At 34.5% G+C, this 18,281-nt stretch overlaps 1 protein-coding gene across 12 annotated transcripts in view; it reads right to left on the bottom strand.

Moving 5' to 3' along the window:
* nrm (neuromusculin) overlaps nt 1–18,281 on the bottom strand; it is a 1,033,009-nt gene that overhangs the window by 211,003 nt on the left and 803,725 nt on the right. For all 12 annotated transcript variants that reach the window (XM_074171837.1, XM_074171836.1, XM_074171839.1 and 9 more), the window contains one exon: nt 5,086–5,259. In XM_074171837.1, the coding sequence (XP_074027938.1) occupies nt 5,086–5,259 (174 nt within the window). The remainder of the gene's footprint in view (nt 1–5,085; nt 5,260–18,281) is intronic.

Here is an 18,281-nt window from a genome sequence, read left to right as displayed (position 1 = left end):
ATTAGAATTTCGAGAAGAGCAAAAAGAACTGACAGCTGTAGACCTCTATTTACTATGGCGATAATACTCTTCAACCATCTACCACCATATATGAGACAACCATCTACCAGCATATATGAGAAAAATACATATGATTAAATTCAAAAAAAGTATAAAAGGGCTGTTTGTTGATCTCTGCCCTTATGACGTAAGTGAATTTTTCAAATGCAAGTTTTAATGCTTTGCATTTTTAATGTGTATGTATTGTGTATGTTTTGTATTATATTCATCTACCTTGACGATGCTGAATCTGTTATATTGATAATAAGCAAATAAATTGATTGATTGATTGACTCCTAGACCCTTCAACACCAGAGGATATTCCTCACATTTAAAAATACAAGGTACCTAAACATACACTATTCTTCTGATATATTACGTTTACTATCACCAGAAAAAGAAAATTTACGATGCCATAATTGAATTTACGAAAAAATGTAGATTAAAAATATAGGGCAATGTATGCCCATTTCAAATTTCTATGGCAAATTGAAAACATTCTAATGCCGCCACCCCCCCACCCCCCTAAAACAACAACAACATGATATTAGTGTACGAAAATAAAAAAAAAATAAAGTATTTCATATTTCAATTGTTTTAGAGCATGCAGTGTGAATTTTTGAAGGTGCGTGGTGCACCCGGAAATTCGGGAAAAGTGAAAACAATAACCGGAGTGTAGTGATTTTTGCCAACATTTCTTGTATATCTTTTATAAATTTAGACACAAAAAATTCGACTGGGTTGTTTTCTAACAAAACTGACTGTTGAAAACATATTCAAGAAACACTCTAATGTGAGATTTTCACTGAACAGTTGTACAAAAACGCAACACGCTATACAATAGCGTGCCATATAATAGTTTCTTCAGACCTATCTTTACGAGTAACGATACGCCGAAGAAGCTACTGTGTGGCGAAACACATGTTGCGTTTTTGTGAAACTGTTTATTTAAAATCTCACAATAAAGTGTTTCTTGAATACGTTATCGACTTTCATCAAGTATCGGCCGATTACATCACATATGTTATAAACGAAAAATTTATATTTTCGGAAAAGTGACCTCTTTACACCAAGGTCTTGAATTCCTGTACAACTCTCGTGAAATCAGTTTTCTATTCCAAAAATGGTTATTTATGACCGTAAACTCTATTCCTAACTGATTTCACAAAAGCCGTACAAGAATTTATTACTTGAATATGAAAATCACTTTCTCGAAAATGATTTTTTTTTATTTTCCTGTTCCTGTGTTTGTACGTAAAGACTTGGTGTCTACATCCTTGATCGTCTTTAGCCACACAAAACTACATTTGCCAAAGGTGAAAAGTTATAGTTTTTCCTATTTATCCTAATAATCGGAGTTATCAAACTCAAATCACTTCAGTTTCAAATATCGTTTCTTGAGGAGACTACTTTCCCGAACGTAATCCAATCACACGAATTTCCTAACGGCTGCGTCAAAGGAGAGCTGGAAGGATCATTTTTCAAAAGTGTCCGCTCCAGCACTAACCCACCCCGTCAAAAATTCCTTAATTAAACTCGAGTTCGGACACTAACTTTTTTGTGTCGGTCCTTTATTAATTTTCTAATTAGTTCGAGAGTTGCGCTTTCCTGAAAGCTTCGGCGAGGACTGGAAAAAAGTAAAATGAATCGAACGGGCGTCACTCGGAAATATCTACTTTCAGTGATCCTATTCAATATTGTATAGTCATTTCCAAAAATCCAATACGAGTTCAAAAAATATCTTTATCGAGTTCGTTACAACATTTCATTGAATATTTGAAATCAACAGTAATTTAATGGTCGGTCGGTAGCCAAGCGGTTCGGCGTGGGTGCTTTGTTCACTCACTCGAATTGACTGCCGTTTTTGTCGGTGGTTCAAGCCCTAGTCTGAACGATCGATCTTCACTTGCTATCGTCCAACCCGTGTTAGGAATCACACGTTAAAAGGTAAGACCTCGTTAATCCTTAGCTCGCACAAGTTTCGACTTTTGAGGGTTGTCGTTCGTAGGGATGCGACAGCTGGTTAACGGAAAAACAGATTTTAAACAGACAGACAGTCTGAAATATATTCAGCCCTCTGAGCCACTAGAGCATCAAAGAAGAAAGTGAAAATAAACCTAAAATTATACCAATATTGCAGAATCATGAATGAAAATTGATGAAGATTAATGAAGCAATATATACATCCCCAAAAATCACCAAAAAGACAATTCTAGTACTTGAGAAGATATATCTAATTTGAAGACGTTCGACTATATTTCATGATGGATTAAAATGAATTAATCCTTTTTTATCCATTTTAATCTTCCATTAGATAATTCATTCATATTGAAAATTTTGAGTTATTCTGAATTGGTATGAAATTATCTTGTCCCTGTTGTATTATAAGTATGTGTATTATTGAATTGAAAGAAAAAATAAAATATGGTCCTGAAATATCTAAATGAACTTTATGTATGGAAATTAATGACAAAATAAACTGATATAGTAAAAATTCACCTCTATAACATCACATACGTTCCTCTACATTTATCACCACTCAAAATCACTTTCATCGCTCGGTTTTGAAAAATTTCAAGTCAGTTATATTCATTTGAGAAATGTAAAGTTGAATAGAACAATAGTACTGACGAATTCTCTAGAAAAAAAACTAATACTTCAGAACGCTAAAGAAACTACATTTCAATTGAGAATCTACAATCACCTCCTAGGTATTTGACCACGACATGTTTCGTTAACACAGTAGCTTTGTTACGATCAGTTGTAAATAGTTGAACGCTAATTATTAAATTAGGACAACTCTATTTGTGAAACACCCGATATATAGTTCCAGCCGACTCGGTAAATTTTTTTGAAAAGAAAAAAACGGAACGTTTTTTTTTTGTCCGTCCGCTCTGGGGCATTCGTGAGTGAAACTGAATGATATCGTTCGGAAGACTTGATTTCAGGCAAATTCTGGTTTTCAAATATGAAATTACGTATTTTGACGGATATAAACCTACCGTGCCTTGTTGTAATATTGTGATTGGGTAATTCTGCTGTAGAGCGATCTTGCAATATCCTTATTATCGATTGGGATGAATTTTATCGAATGAATTTTATTTCTTTCGGCAGTCGAACATATAAGCGTAAGCGTATAGTTTTGTCACTCATTATTTTTTTTGGCGCGGATGTATCGCGAAAACAATTATTTACAATTTATACCTTTTTTTTAGATGTTTTTCTCTGATATGGTTAATCGAAATTTCGCCCGGACGGGTGCTACCTTTGATAACACGTCGAAATGGATGGGGTCAGACCTTTTTGAATTTTATTGCCTTTTACGTAGCGACTAAACTGCAAATTTTACGAAATCATATGGATGGTGGTGTTCCTATTTCGACCGTGTGGACGTGGAATTAAGAGCTTTTCACGAATTTGCGTAGTAGCGGGCCATAAGAATCTACACATCACTAGCAGCTAGATAAGTAGTGATTAGAAGTTTTATTAATGATGTTGTTTTTGCGGGATCCTGACATTATTGTTTACGAAAGCAATGAACCTCGCTGAATAGGTTGGTGTTTCCGAATAGTTTTGTCTTCGCCTTTGTATAAGCGTTTAGTATGTAGTATAAGTGAAAAATAAATCCGTTGAACAGGCGTATTTTGGGGAAACAACATTCAACGTTTTTATTCTTGTTCCTTTGTCGTATTCCACCTTACTGTTTTCGCGTATCTGGATTGTTTAGTAGTTTCATTTCAGGTATAGGCTAGTCGGTGCACAAGAAACTACTTGGCGCCCTTGTTATAATTTTTTGTACATATTTATACTTATCTGTCGGATTTAACCCACGGCCTTCACGAGCAAGCACATTATTCGCCGTACACAAAAAAGGGCAGAAGTGTTATTCCTAATGTTTTAGAAATAAATGTCTCTAATAGATATTTTTTTTATTATTGAATTTAATGTGATAGCTTCTTCAACTCACTGTTAAAGATGCTATTGTGTTAGCGAAACATGTGATATATTCCTCAAATAAAGTTTGTGGAGATCAAATCGTAAGGTGTAGTTTATGAAATTACCATGGATCAAGTAACGGCCGAATCAATCGGAAAAAAATTAGAAAGTGAAAACAATTAATTTAATTCTGTTATAGAAAATAAAAGTTTCATTTTTTTCTGTGTATTCTCAAAACTAGGATTGCTTGGTCATATTTATTCAACACACTTATGATGAGCTATACATCATATCTTAGCTTTCGTTTTCACTTTTGTGTAACTCACCGTTTTTGAGATAACATTGAATCGTTTCAACTTTGCAACTGGAGAAGTTCCGTGGTGGCCGTGGTAGTGGACGGACGTGCTGATAACGTCCGCCCACAAAGAAGGTACGCGGATGCCATGTGCTATCGTGGAACTCCGTTTTTGTGTTGTGTTAGTCCATTATGTTAACTAAAGAAATGTGTGAGTGTCATTAAAAAAAAAAGTAATGAATCAAGGGCCCCCTCTATTCACGCCGGTATCCAGGACGGGGTGGTTCGGATAACCACGTAAAGGGGGCTGTATATGTGAAAAAAAAACAAATGGTCTCCCAAGCAGGAGGCGACTCCATAAAAACCAAAATGTTTTTATTAATCAAAATTTGTTTTAATAATGAAAAAAAGAAGTTGGAAAAAATGGGTGGCCGCATTGCTTCGTGCAAGACCGCTGCAAGACGAAGCTCCTGTTAACCAACAGGAGGAGCATTGGCCAAATGCGCCTGATGATAGGAAGCAACCACCATCCAAAATAGGGAGAGAGAGAGAGAACTTTGCAACTGTACCGACAGAATGTAGAAAATGTGGAAATACGTTGGCTCTGTTATTGAAGTTGAGTTTTTGATACTGCAGCTGAAGTATATAATAATAGAATAGAAACACCCACCAAATCATTGATTCATCAGTTATATTATGTTTGTTTGTTTTCAGTTAGTTCCTTTAATATCAACATTCTATCATAAATGTTAATGAACAGTATGAAAATGTCATATCCTGAACATTTTTATTCATCAGTGCAAAATCAGGCTCACCTCTTTGTATTTCATTGGTACCATTGTACCATCTCACTTTAGGAATAGGTTTACCACCAGATGCCTCGCAGATCAAGTCGAATTCATCTTCTTCTTCCATTGGGCCAATGACTGTAGAATTTGGTAAAGGAGTGTGATCTCCACTGCGAAAGATTTTCACATTCTCTGGTTTTTCTGAAAAAAAAATCGTTGATGTAGATCTTGTGAAAAACTTGAAATAATCCTAGTATAAACATCAAAATTACACAAGTCAAGGTTCATGATGAAGTTCGATGATGAATCGGAATAGTCAGATTTGTCGTACGATATGACAATACCAGAAGGATCTTTATATTGCAGGATTATTGTTTCGGATTCCAGTCTTAGTATACTTATCAGTTCTCAACGTAGTAATCACGTTTTTCAATTTATGTTTCTATGGAAAAAATCTATGTATGTGTGTGTGCCAATCGTCCCACACATATACACATACACACAGGTATTTTTCTTTGAAATACATATGGAAAAATTTGATTACTACTTAAAAACTGATAATTATACTAAGACTGGAATCCGCTACATAATAGGATATTGCAAATGCTTGTCAAAAAGAACTCTTTTTCTTGGCTGATACTACAACGGATATTATTTACACCCAAAAAATATTATATTATATTTATGTTTTCAATTTTGTCACTTATTTTCCCACTGAAGATGAATTGAGTATTTTCTATTTCACGATGCCGATCCATGTAACATACAAAAAACAACTAACTACAAGAGGGCTTTATTGTTCCAAATACCCATAAGTTCGAAGGGGATAAGGTCTAAGAATTATGTAGTCAGTGTTGTAACAATTGGAATTGGATCTTCTTGCTTCCTGTGATGGATTTAATGAAACCAAGAACAAAAAATTACATCGGACTTTCGTCAACTGCATAAGAGTGTCGAAGAGAGGACAGCACTGCACCCTCCTAAGATAACTTTATGCCAACAGAAAATTGCCTTTCGTCAACACAATTAAGATCAAGGAAGGCATCATCTAGCGGATCATAACGAGTCAATCTGCTCCTGATTAATAGGAAAATCTAACTATTTGTTCAGGAAAACGTATCAGTTGTTGAATATGATGAATATGAATATATTAAAGACAGACAGAATTTTAATTTCAATGATAGGTTTTATTCAGTAGTATACCACCCATTCCGTCTTTCGGTTTGAGTAATAGAAGAACATATTGAAAGAAAGCTTCGAATTGTAACATTTGTATATCGATATTTCATAGAAATCAATTATGAAATAAGGTGACATTTTATATGGAGAATAAATTATAAAATTATCAGTATGTTTTTGTTACTATTGGCCCCACCTTCTGAAATCACTTGATAATTTTCTAATTCCATATTACTTTCAGTTTGTTCTTCGAATTCATAAACTTTTTTTACCATACCATACATAGATACTTGTGCATGAATATTTTGATCCAGGTTTGAAGTATCAACTACATCTACATATTTCATATTTTTGAATTTTTAACAAAACATGGGTTATCTTTGACTTTCAATGATACAGCAATTATTAAATTGTATTGTCATCAAAACTAAATGTGCGTACAAAATATCCGAACAATCTGTCTACAGAAGTGGGTTAAATTTCAATTATTGAGTTTGACCCAATCAAACAGGGCAAGCTAAATGAAACCGTTTGAAAAAAAAACATTTAAAACTTTATCTCGATATAGCCTGATTACGTGTGGTCGCTACCGCCTAATTATAAATTGTGAGTATGAAGTGGGTGCAGAGATTGGCATCGGTTTTCTCCAAAATAAAAAATTTCTCCGAACCGGATATTATAATGTCAGGACGCTTTCTGCTTCGATAAGTTTGTTGGGGTTTGAATGGACCAATATGTCACTGGAATTGCAAAGCCTGCTTCTCAAAAGCTTGGAACACTGTTCCGAACCGGAAAACTGTACATACATCAGCAACTTTTCATGCTTTATAAATCTCAGATCAGACCTTCTTTGGAGTATATTTCTCATGTATGGAGCTCTGCCCCCAAACATACCCCGGAGCTGCTGGATTCCATTCATGAAAAAACCATTCACCTGATTGGAGACCCGAACATCACTTGCAACCTTGAAATTCTGGAACATCGAAGAAATGTTGTAAATTTTTCTCTCTTTCATAGATACTTTCACGGAAAAATTTCACATTTGATTTCACCAAGAGCGGTACATATCATAAATACGCGACGTACTGTAGCTGCTCATCGTTTTGAGGTTCAACTCAGTACACCTCGAACTTCACTGTTTGAGAACTCTTTCATTTGGAGAACTGCGTTTATGTGGAATAAACTTCCTGAGAAAGTTTTTCCAAATTAATTTATTCACCAGCGATTCAAATACATCGTGATTCGCTGCTTTCGCACAGGCACCGCTCTCAAGCGCCTTAAGGATTTTCCTGTAGTGCTTGTGTTTTGTCCTTCATAAAAAGGCTACTAGCTGTAAACTTTCCATTCATGAAGTGTATAGGAACACAAACTCAAAACACAATCTCAATTATGTTGAGAGGATTATAACAAACATTCAATAACGAACCTGTTCACACTAGCACAAGAAACTGTTTTGTTGGAATTGGTATTGATAGATTGTTTTTTCCACTGGATTGTTTTGAAATCAAGAAACGATTTATCAGTTAGAGAAATGAGCAAACAAATTCCTTTTTCACAAGCATTCGTATCCTATCGAGACAGTGGTGATGAGTAGCGTCACTTTGTATAGAGTAAGATTGTGAGTGTCATAAAAGGTATATAGTCGACCTCATTTTCATTTCAGTTTTGTGCATACATCATTCATATTTTGTAATAGGAACGCTGGTGTTCCGTACTTTCGATTCGGTCAACATAATACCAGTGTTTGTATTGCCTAATTAATTTTTCAGACAACATGTCACATGAAAATCGGAGAAATTCAAATTTATTATCACCGCTACATTTCTCATCATTTTAAAAAATAAAAGAGTTCGAAGAAGTTACGGAAAAAATTGTTCGTCGTACTCAATCGCAGAAAACGTTAAGTCAGTCTATATGCTTCATATAACGGGTTCAACTACTGTTCTACCGAATTTTAATAGAATAATTTGTGAATCAGTATTCAAGTAAATGAATGGCATTTGCATCTAAGCAGAATATATTTCCCTACTCATTTCAGTTCTGTTTCATCATGCTCATTTTATATTTGTTTTTTGTCGGTTCAAGCATATTCATTTCAAAAAACTGTTCATATGAAAAACGAACACAAAAAAGGTTCATGTTGATCAGAATTTTTATATTATCGAGTGTAGTACAGAATTGTAACTAACAGCGAAAAATATATTCGAATGCCATGAAATGGAATGGAAAACGCTTTTTCGCACAATAAGCGTAATAATTCGAAATGGAAACGTTTTCCGAATATGTAATCGAATTGCGTTGTATCAATTCACATAATAGATGAATATTCGAAACTTGAAAAAAATGTGTTGATCCGTACATGATATACAGTGTGACAAACTTGAGATGACGACACACTTGTATTTTAGTCATTTTTTACAGCAGATATTTGATTTTTGGTTCAGCCTTAGACCTCCATAGGCGGCTCTTTTTGCAATACTAAGCCTAAGTGACAGCCTCAAACTCAGCCTAATGTTATCCCGCGAAAAGGGCAGATTATTGTTATTTTACTTCGCGTTGGAGATACCGGAATAAGCCTAATAATCGATTTTGACACTACATACCAAATTCCGACAAAATTTGTTTTTTTTTTTGTAATTTTTAAATTTCAAGTCCGATTTTCAATTTATGGTTACTAATAAGAATATTCATAATGAATATTAGATTTTTCATTCTTATTTCTTCATTATATCGAATGTATTGTTTTCGTAGATTTAGAAAAATTAATTGAAAATTGGACTTGAATATGAAATTCGAATATTGCTTTGGAATTCGGTATTCGGTATTGCAAAAAGTGCTACCCATGAAGGTCTATGCCTGTACCAAAAATCAAATATCTGCTTTCAGAAATAACTAAAATACAGGGGTCTTCATCTGTATGTACCTGGCATGAATCAGATTCATAATCTGAATAGTTTTGAACAAATGTGAACTACTTGAGTGAAGTTTATTATCATTCAAATGAGGGTAATTGAAGAAACTATCACCGATTGTTGTTTATTCGGAAAAGGGATCAAAAATGTTCGCAGATAAACAATTAACAATTAACGACCAACTGTAAACATTTCTAAGCTATTTTTCGGGTATGTTAACCGCGATCTGCAGGTTTCCTTCACCTAATGTTCCGTCCACTACTCCGGTATACATTATCAATGGCAATAAAGCGAAACACGAAGAACTCGGCATGTTTCCACGCAGATACTGAAAACCTTCAGAATAAGTCAATCATAAAAACCTGCAGACCACGGCTAACAAAGCCAGAAAATATCTTCTACACAATTTCCTGCTGTTTTGGACTTCATCAACTCCATCATAAGAGCCCTACAATCAAATTATTCCATGAAGAAACAATATATATGCCAGTACAAATGGCCATTTGACATAACTTTTAATCCCTATCATTTAAGAATACTGAAGTGAGATATACCGATCATTAGTTTTGCATGCCATTTTTTAGCTAATCACACGATTGCTATGTCGGAAACGATAATAAATAAAAGGTCGGTTGAATCCTACAAAAGTTTTCTATTCTGGGGAACTAGAATAATCCCTTTAGACATTGCGGATATCAGTGATTGTTTTTGAAATATTCGCCAAAAACTGGAAGTGTAGAATTTCGTTTTTTGGCTCTACCTCCCCCAAGAGATTTATATCAGACTAGTTATTGACCGCGGCTTCGATCGCGTAGAATTCAGTTTGTCACATAAGTTTCCTGACAGATCATTTTAAACAAATAGTTACAATATTTTTTTTACTAACCCAAAACGGTTTCTAACTTTGAAACTGACAAAATTCAATATAATCTTTCAACCTCTATTTCTTCCCTTGCGGGTAGAAATTCCTGATTCCCGTCCTTGATGCTTATTTACGCTATACAAAGAACCTACCTGCATATTTCAAAATTCTAGGTTCAATAGCTTCGGGTGCCAGTTGATATAAGAGCAGGCAATAGCTTAAAAAAAAGTTTTAAAATATGTTTTTCCCCGTTAACCAGCTTTTGCACCTCCACGAACGACAACCCCCGGAAGTTGAAACTTATGTGAGCTAAGGACTGAAAATCGAGCGTTCAGCCTGAGGCTTGAATCATCGACTCACACATCGGCCGACTGAATAAGTGAACAAAGCACCTACGTCGAACCGCCCGGCTAGCTAGTAATTTATATTTTCACCTTAAAAATACAGAAACTGAAAAAATATGCAACTATACTAACCTTAGATCGCCCATCTACCCCCTCGCATCGTCCCACCGCCTTACAGTAGACGCGACACATAATGACTTAGTGCGTTGCATCTAGTTAATTATATCGCGATAACTTTTAAACGATTCCTTCTTATCACTCAGTGTAAAAGACAAAGTGAATCTACATTAAATACTTGAAACGGCAATTGTATCAATTTTCAGGTGAATTTGACAGATATTGCGAAGTGTACATTGTGATATGTTTTCTGATGTGAAGGCTGTATTTATGTAAAATTTCATCTAAATCCGTTCAGTCGTTTAGGCGTGAAAGAGCCACAAACATACATACATACATCCATCCATCGTCACAAACTCTCACATTTATATTAGTATATGGATATAGATATAGATTGTTGAAATATGAAACAGTATTGAAAGTTTCTCTGCATTTTTTTATAATAGTCGAATTGGAGGCGGTGGAATAAAAAAAGAAATTCGACAATTCTAGTTTTTGTGGAATATTTTGATAACAAACACTGATATTCTCGATCTGAAAAGAGGTTAGTTCACAAAATAGGGAATTTTTGTTTCGTACAACCTACCTTGTATGTCTTTCCATTTTCGAGAAAGCAATAGAGATATTAGCTAAAAAACCGCCTATATACTCTATGCCTGTTCCACCACATATAGTGAATCAAGTTGGACAACAAATTGGATTAGATGATCGACTATGTTTAGAAGCGGTACTTATTAAGCCGGGTTGAAATATGTGTGTTGTAGTGACAGGTCGAGCACGCACCCACTCATCTTCCTACCTACCTACAATAGTTGAATAGCCCGCGATATAATAATCCACAAATACAATGTATGATAATCCACAAACAAATGATTCATTCAATTAAATTGAAAATGCTTACATAATTTTGAATTTATCAACTTGGTTTCAAATAACTGTGTACGTATGTTGTACTATTGAAAATCTAAGGTACTCCGCAACTAGTTGATATCAGCCAGCTGACAACGTTGAACATCAGTCATTCAATCGTAGTAGAAAAACGTTTTGATACTGAAGCGCTTCGGGGAAGTTCAAGAGACGGCTGAATATTTATGAAAATAAATGGCGGCTTCTCTGATAGATTAGACTGCACCACAACATCATATCAGGTCATAATCAACTTATTGAATTAGCTAATTTTGCTGCAAAGAATTTTGTTAATAAACTAGGTAATTATATTTCATCAGTTCGGACTTCCATTGTCTGATATGATGTTTGGAAATCCCTGAAATAATCTACAAAAATCAATAAGATTAGCGAAAAAATGATAATTATATCAAGCAAAGAAAGTAAAATTACAATGAAATGAAATACAAACAACAATTGAAAATTGAACTATTAACAAGGAATTAAAATTAGAAAATTAAAGATTCCAAGCCTAGGAATTTTACGACGTTTCGACTTTAGTACTCACATTCGTCTTCAGGTGATGACTGGACTTCCTCCGAGATCTGATTATTTACAGGTCATTCGAGTGATTTCACCTATCCCCTCTTCCCCCACTCCCCTTCAACAGTTTTCGCGCAATCTGAACGTTTGGCGGAAGTTGGTCATGTTTCGCTTGATTGTAGGTTTCCATATGACGCGTATCTCTCCGCTAGCTTGGCTAAATGCGTTGTTGTTTCCCATTTAGGGTCGGTCCTTTTCACATCCGTATATCAAAAACCCACTCACACGGGACAGTATCTGAACCAGAAATCCAACCACCATCAATCGACTAAGAGATGAATCATCAAGACTCTAGTAGACCGTGATTTAGGGCTTTGTAATACAAAGGAAAGTCTCGAAAAGGAAGTAGGCATCATCAAAAATGACCTTCAACGGAATGGTTACTCCAAAGTGATGGTGGAACAGACTTTGGCTAGAAGACAGTAAGAGCCTCACAAGGAAGAGAAGCCACCACAACCAGTACTTGTACTTCCCTATATCAGAGGATTGTCGAAAACGATAAGAAAAATTGGGTCCAAGTATAACATCAGAACCTGCTTCAGATCTGGGAACACTATTCGTAGCAGCCTCACGAAAACCAGGCCACCAAACGCGGACTGCGATTCCAAGAATTGCATTTACCGGATACCATGCGAGTGCGGAGAATAATACATCGTTGAAACTAAGAGGCCCATTGAAATTTCGCATTGCCGAGCACAAGGAACACACACTTTGAGGATAAACCAGCAAATCGGGAATAGCAGAGCATATTTGGACTAATCAACATAACATCAAGTGGTCTCAAGCAGAAATCATCCACAAGTAGGAATACTGGTTCTGCAGAAAATTCAAATAAGCCATATATATGTTGTCCAACAACGCATTAAGCAAAGCTAGCAAAGAGATACGTAACATATGGAAACCTCTGATCAAGCGGAACACGACCAACTCTCGCCAAACGGTCAGCTTTCGCTAAAATCGATAAAGCGGAGAGATGGAAGAGGGTATAGGTGAAAGCACTCGAATGACCTATAAATAGTCAGATTTTGGAGAAATAAGTTCAGTTATCACACGAAGACGATTGTGGATACTAATAATCGAAACCTCGTGAAGTGACTTTGCTTGGAATCTTTTAAGTTTTAATATTCATTTCTTGTTAAGACTTCAATTTTTAATTGTTGCTTGTATTTTATCTCATTGTGAGTTTAGTTTTTTGCTTAGTATAATTGTCAATTTTCAGCTAACCTTTTTATAGATTGTTTCAGGGATTCCACTTTAATTATCATATTAGACAATGGAAGTCCGAACTAATGAAATGCACTACGAAACATCGTCAAACACTTTCACACATAGGTAATTATAGTTTACAGAGTTCCATTTAGGAAAATTTGAGGAGAGTAATATTTAAATTATTATTCGATCCGAAAAAAAAACCTGTTTAATGAATTTTGCATATTCATTAAAACATTTCATATTAAACAACAGAACTCGAATACTGAGCGGATATACATATATACTCAATATTGTGCTTGGTATTAGACATAACAGTAACCCACTCTCCAGCACCACGTCAACTATTACCGGAAAGAAAAGGGAATGAAAGCACATCTGAAGGCTACTCAGTTAATTCGTTAGTCCCGCGTCTGAGAGTTCCCTGAAAACATGACAAAGAGAAGAAAATGACAGGGCCTCTCTCGAAGAAAACATGATGAAACAGATAATGTAATGGCTGAAACGCTATACAAGTTGGCAATGTTTACCTTTCGGGTTTTCGCGCACAGCCAACATTTTGGGTTAATATTTGCCAATTGCTTGTCAGCTTTCATCGAATGAACGGTGAGCCTGACACGATGCCATAGAAGATATTGGCACTTTTCCAAACTAATCGAATCCTCCACTTCCTGCTATTGTTGACTGTTACTTGTACCTGATTGTGACAGTTTTTCTATATTCGCGAAACATGATACGCAAAACGACATACGTGAGAAGTAGTCAGAAATTTAGTTTATACTAGTACTAGGCGAATATTGAGATAATTGGTAATTTTTTTAATTTGAGAAAGAGACTGAAAATCAGTGTGTGATATAAATAAGGAGTGATACTACAAAAACGGTCCATGGGGAATCTCTCGATTGATTTCTGCGAAGTCCTGCTGCTGGTTTAATGAGGAGCATCTGCAAGAATTAAATCAATGGGAAAAGTTTATATGGACTTTGGGACAGACGAATATTTCGAATTTGAATCCATAATATTGATTTTCTCAACAAATGGATAAATTGTGAATAGTTCGTAACTGAGTTGATAATTTCAATATTGTTTCAATATGAAAATTGATAATGATAATAATACTAATAATAAATGAATGTATTCATTGCTTTGAATGAAAGGGTGAAATGTCCTTTTTCTGTGTTTTTCAACTTGACCAAGTAAGAAGTTGTAAAGAAATAGAGAAAAAACTGAAAAAGTCAACAAACATTTTTTCAACAAAGATGTTTGGGATAATAACAGAAGTTCAATTTGAAAGGGTTATATTTTTAGGAGTGACACATTTTTTTGGAAAGAAAGTTTTTGGCTTTCTACTACTTCATCTTGTTTTTCTATCTAGATTGGTACTGAAGAGTTTCAAGACAAGTGTCTTACGGAGAAACATCGATGTCTATCAGTGAACATGACGGTGTTCCATGCAAGTGAAATTTTTTACCTTTCATATAGTATATTGTGTAGGAATCCTGTGAATAAATGTTTGTAGTACAAACTGAGTGGAGAAAAGTGTTTTCTGTATAATTCAGTGTTCATATGAAAGTATTTGTTTCGAAAGAGAATTTTTTGGTTTCTACTACTCCATTTTGATACAAAAAATAGTGGAAATCTTCCAAAGAAAGGACGAAAGTAATCAATTCTAAGAGGAGTAACTTTATACATAGATGTGCAGATCATGCAAAGCAGTTACTTTCAGACACAAACTGGAAGAAACAGATGTGAATGATACCTGATTTAATTTCATAACGAATGTTTGTAATACAAACTGAAAGGAAAAAATTGTTTTATATATAATTCAGTGTTCATATAAAAGTTAAGATCGTATATAAGTATTTATTTTCAAAATATGTTCAAAATATGTTTAACAGGTTAACCAGCTATCGCACCCCTACGGAGGATAACCTTCAGAAGTCGAAACTTGTGCGAGGTCTTACGTGTGATTCCTAACACTTTTTGAAAGAAATTTTCTTTCGTGTAATTCAATGTTTATATGAATTTAGCTGTTTCAGGTAGGCTTTTTCTTCCAGTTTCTGTCTGAAAGTTACTTCTCTGCATGATCTACACATCCATGTACAGAGTAATTTCTTTAAAAATTGATTACTTCCTTCCTTTTTTGGAAGATTCCCACATTTTTTTGTATCAAGATGGAGTATTAGCAAGCCAAAAACTTTTTTCGCAAAAAAAGAAAAGAAGTATATTTTACGCATCTTTCACATAGTAGGATTCATTTTCTGAGTACAAGAAAAATTTCATGGGCAAACGTTCCTTTTCTTTTCAAGCAATATGAAATTTTATTCACAGAAATCAATTTCAAACGCGTATCACATGATTTCGGAGGAATACGCTAGTATTCATCAACTCATCAGCATCTTTGAGATAGTTTTCAAATATGCATTTTTTTATTTATTCATTTGAAAATAGGAAATCCCAATATGAATACAAGTCCGAAAAGGTAGAAATGGTATATGAAAAATATTAAAATAGTTTAAAAATTCTTCTAACAATGAAATACGTTCAAATAATATATAAATACAAGAAGCTAAAGAGCTAAAAATAGAAATGTGTTTCTGAGAATATTGTCCCATAACACAGAACAAATCAGGAGTATTCAGAATAGTTAGTTCCATATTATAATTATACTGGGGCATAAAAACAATTATTCGAGTGGGTAGGTAATGAAATATTCAACATATTACAATGTAACACGATGTAACATAATGTATACAAAACACATAAAACACACGTCAACTAATTATTTTCTCAAGATGGTAAAAATATTTTGAAGAGAAATCAGTTTCTGTGAGAAAAACCTTCCTGAAGAAGGAAAAAAATTGAAATAGATAACGGTATCTTTGAAATACAAACTGAAAAACTTTCGTAGAAAAACTCACTTTATACCTCTATTGAATAATAATGAAGTTTTTGAAAGAATTTTAGCGATTCGTTTCTCAGAGATAAAAGATGAGGTTATGATGAGGGATTGAAAACTACTGTTTTTGTACGAAACCCTCAGAAACCCACAAGCTTGCAAGTGCACTTGCAAGCTTGAGATATTTTCCTGTGAATGAAATATCATATAGTGAGATACTATTTTAGTGTAATACTACACTTCAAATTATGCATACTCTGGCTCATTACTCTATCCATGATAATAATTATAGAATTTCCACAATATATTTCATTTAAAACGCGTTTCGCCACACGGTAGCTTCATCAGTTAGATTTCTCAGACTCAAGCTTCACTTGAAATCGTGAAAACATTCATTGTCTAGAGACTATTACCAGAATTATGTTCATCGAATAAATACCGTTTTAGATGAGATTGTATTCTAGAAAACTCAACATATATTCCATCGAATTGAAAATAAAACGAAATGAAAGGGTTTCAGGTAGCATAAACAAAAATGTGATATTTTGTTGCGTTTGCATAGAATATATTCAAAAGCAGATCTGCCCGAGGCTATACAAAGTTCAGACGGTCCTTTGTTTTACTTCCATCAGGATCATGAGAAGTGAACTGAACATGTATGTAGAAACCGTGTTTTGAATCGGAAATCTCTCAAATATTTTTGTATAGAAATATTTATACGAGAAAAACCAATTTTTGTCGATTTTCAAATGATTTTTGAATCGGATCATATCTTGAGAAATGAAAACATTCTTTTTCTGAGTTTTTATTATCCTTGAGAATTCTGGCGTGAAGTGAAGGTAAAAATGAAGCATATATCAAGAGTTACATGACCAGGGCGTCATATTGGCCAAGAAATAAGATACTTTCCCCAGAATTTTTGGTCTATCTGGTTAATGAGGGCAGAGGAGGAACAGAAACGTGAATTACAAGGTTTGAACTTTCATTGTTTAAAAATCGTAATCTTAAACGGGGTTGGGTTTAAAAGCAGCTCTCATAGCTGAACTCCGCCTATTCATCATTTCTTTGAATTTTATTTAATTTGTTCTTCTTATTGTGAGGTGAAATGAGAGTGAAATCAATTAACTTTACGGCGTTTTGACTAATAGTTTCTACAAATGTCTTCTGTTGAAAACTGACTGTTTGGTATTGAAGCATCATGATTATTGGTGTTTCTATAGAAAAACTTACCAGTAGGTTGAAGATATACCTTAGTATTTAGTATCTCAGCTGAGAACATTACTTATGCACTGTTTTTGATGAACTGATATAAATATTCATTATAGACAATTAATACCACAATGAAATGTAAAGTGGGTTGAATTTCACGAGAAGTGAAGATGATGCAGAAGAATAAAAGCAGTGAATTGTTATAATAACAAAATATTTGACGTTACTTCATTATATAATATGGAAAAATGTAATTCATAACGGATACACACCAAAAATCATTCCGACACCAATATCTACCATATGGATACTCAAGTAGTCTCTCACAGAAAACACTATTTATGGAAGACTTTTAGAATTACAACACTATTCTTGGCTATACCGTACTGTCATCAGTACGGTATAGCCAAGTGTAAGGTTAGGCAACACTTGGTTGCAGAAACATTACAAATGCACGGAGTCATCAACAGAAGCCAGCCGCACTTTATGTTTTCAGTCACGTCATCTCGATTTAGAGATTTCACTGAAGATATATATACATATATATATATATATATATATATATATATATATATATATATATATATATACAGAGATATAAATATTAACGAGTGTGTATTATATAAATCAAAAGGGAAAAGTTCGTGGACAGAACACTGAAAAAATAGGGGCAAACCGCGGACACGTGTTTCTGGCTATTGGCCTCATCAGCGCGGTGCAGCCAATTGCAAAGATGGACAACAACTGGTTACCAAAAATGAAAAACCTCACATATGCACGGTGTCACCAACAGGAGCTAACCGCACATTTGTGGTTTCAATTAGAAGACCTAGAATTCCCAGGCATCATCTAACATCACCACGTAGGCAGCTATAGCTACCTGCGTGACTTCCGGGTCTAGGATATAAATACAGAGATATAAATATTAACGAGTGTGTATGATATAAATCAAGAGGGGAAAATTCGTGAACAGAACACTCAAAAAATAGGGGCAAACCGCGGAC

The sequence above is a fragment of the Leptinotarsa decemlineata genome, unplaced genomic scaffold (assembly GCF_025532065.1).
Source record: "Leptinotarsa decemlineata unplaced genomic scaffold, Ldec_3_MD MMD2_tig00000035_RagTag_RagTag, whole genome shotgun sequence".
Lineage (NCBI taxonomy): Eukaryota > Metazoa > Arthropoda > Insecta > Coleoptera > Chrysomelidae > Leptinotarsa > Leptinotarsa decemlineata.
Note: the sequence above shows the minus strand (reverse complement) of the source record. Positions and strands in the feature narration are given on the sequence as shown.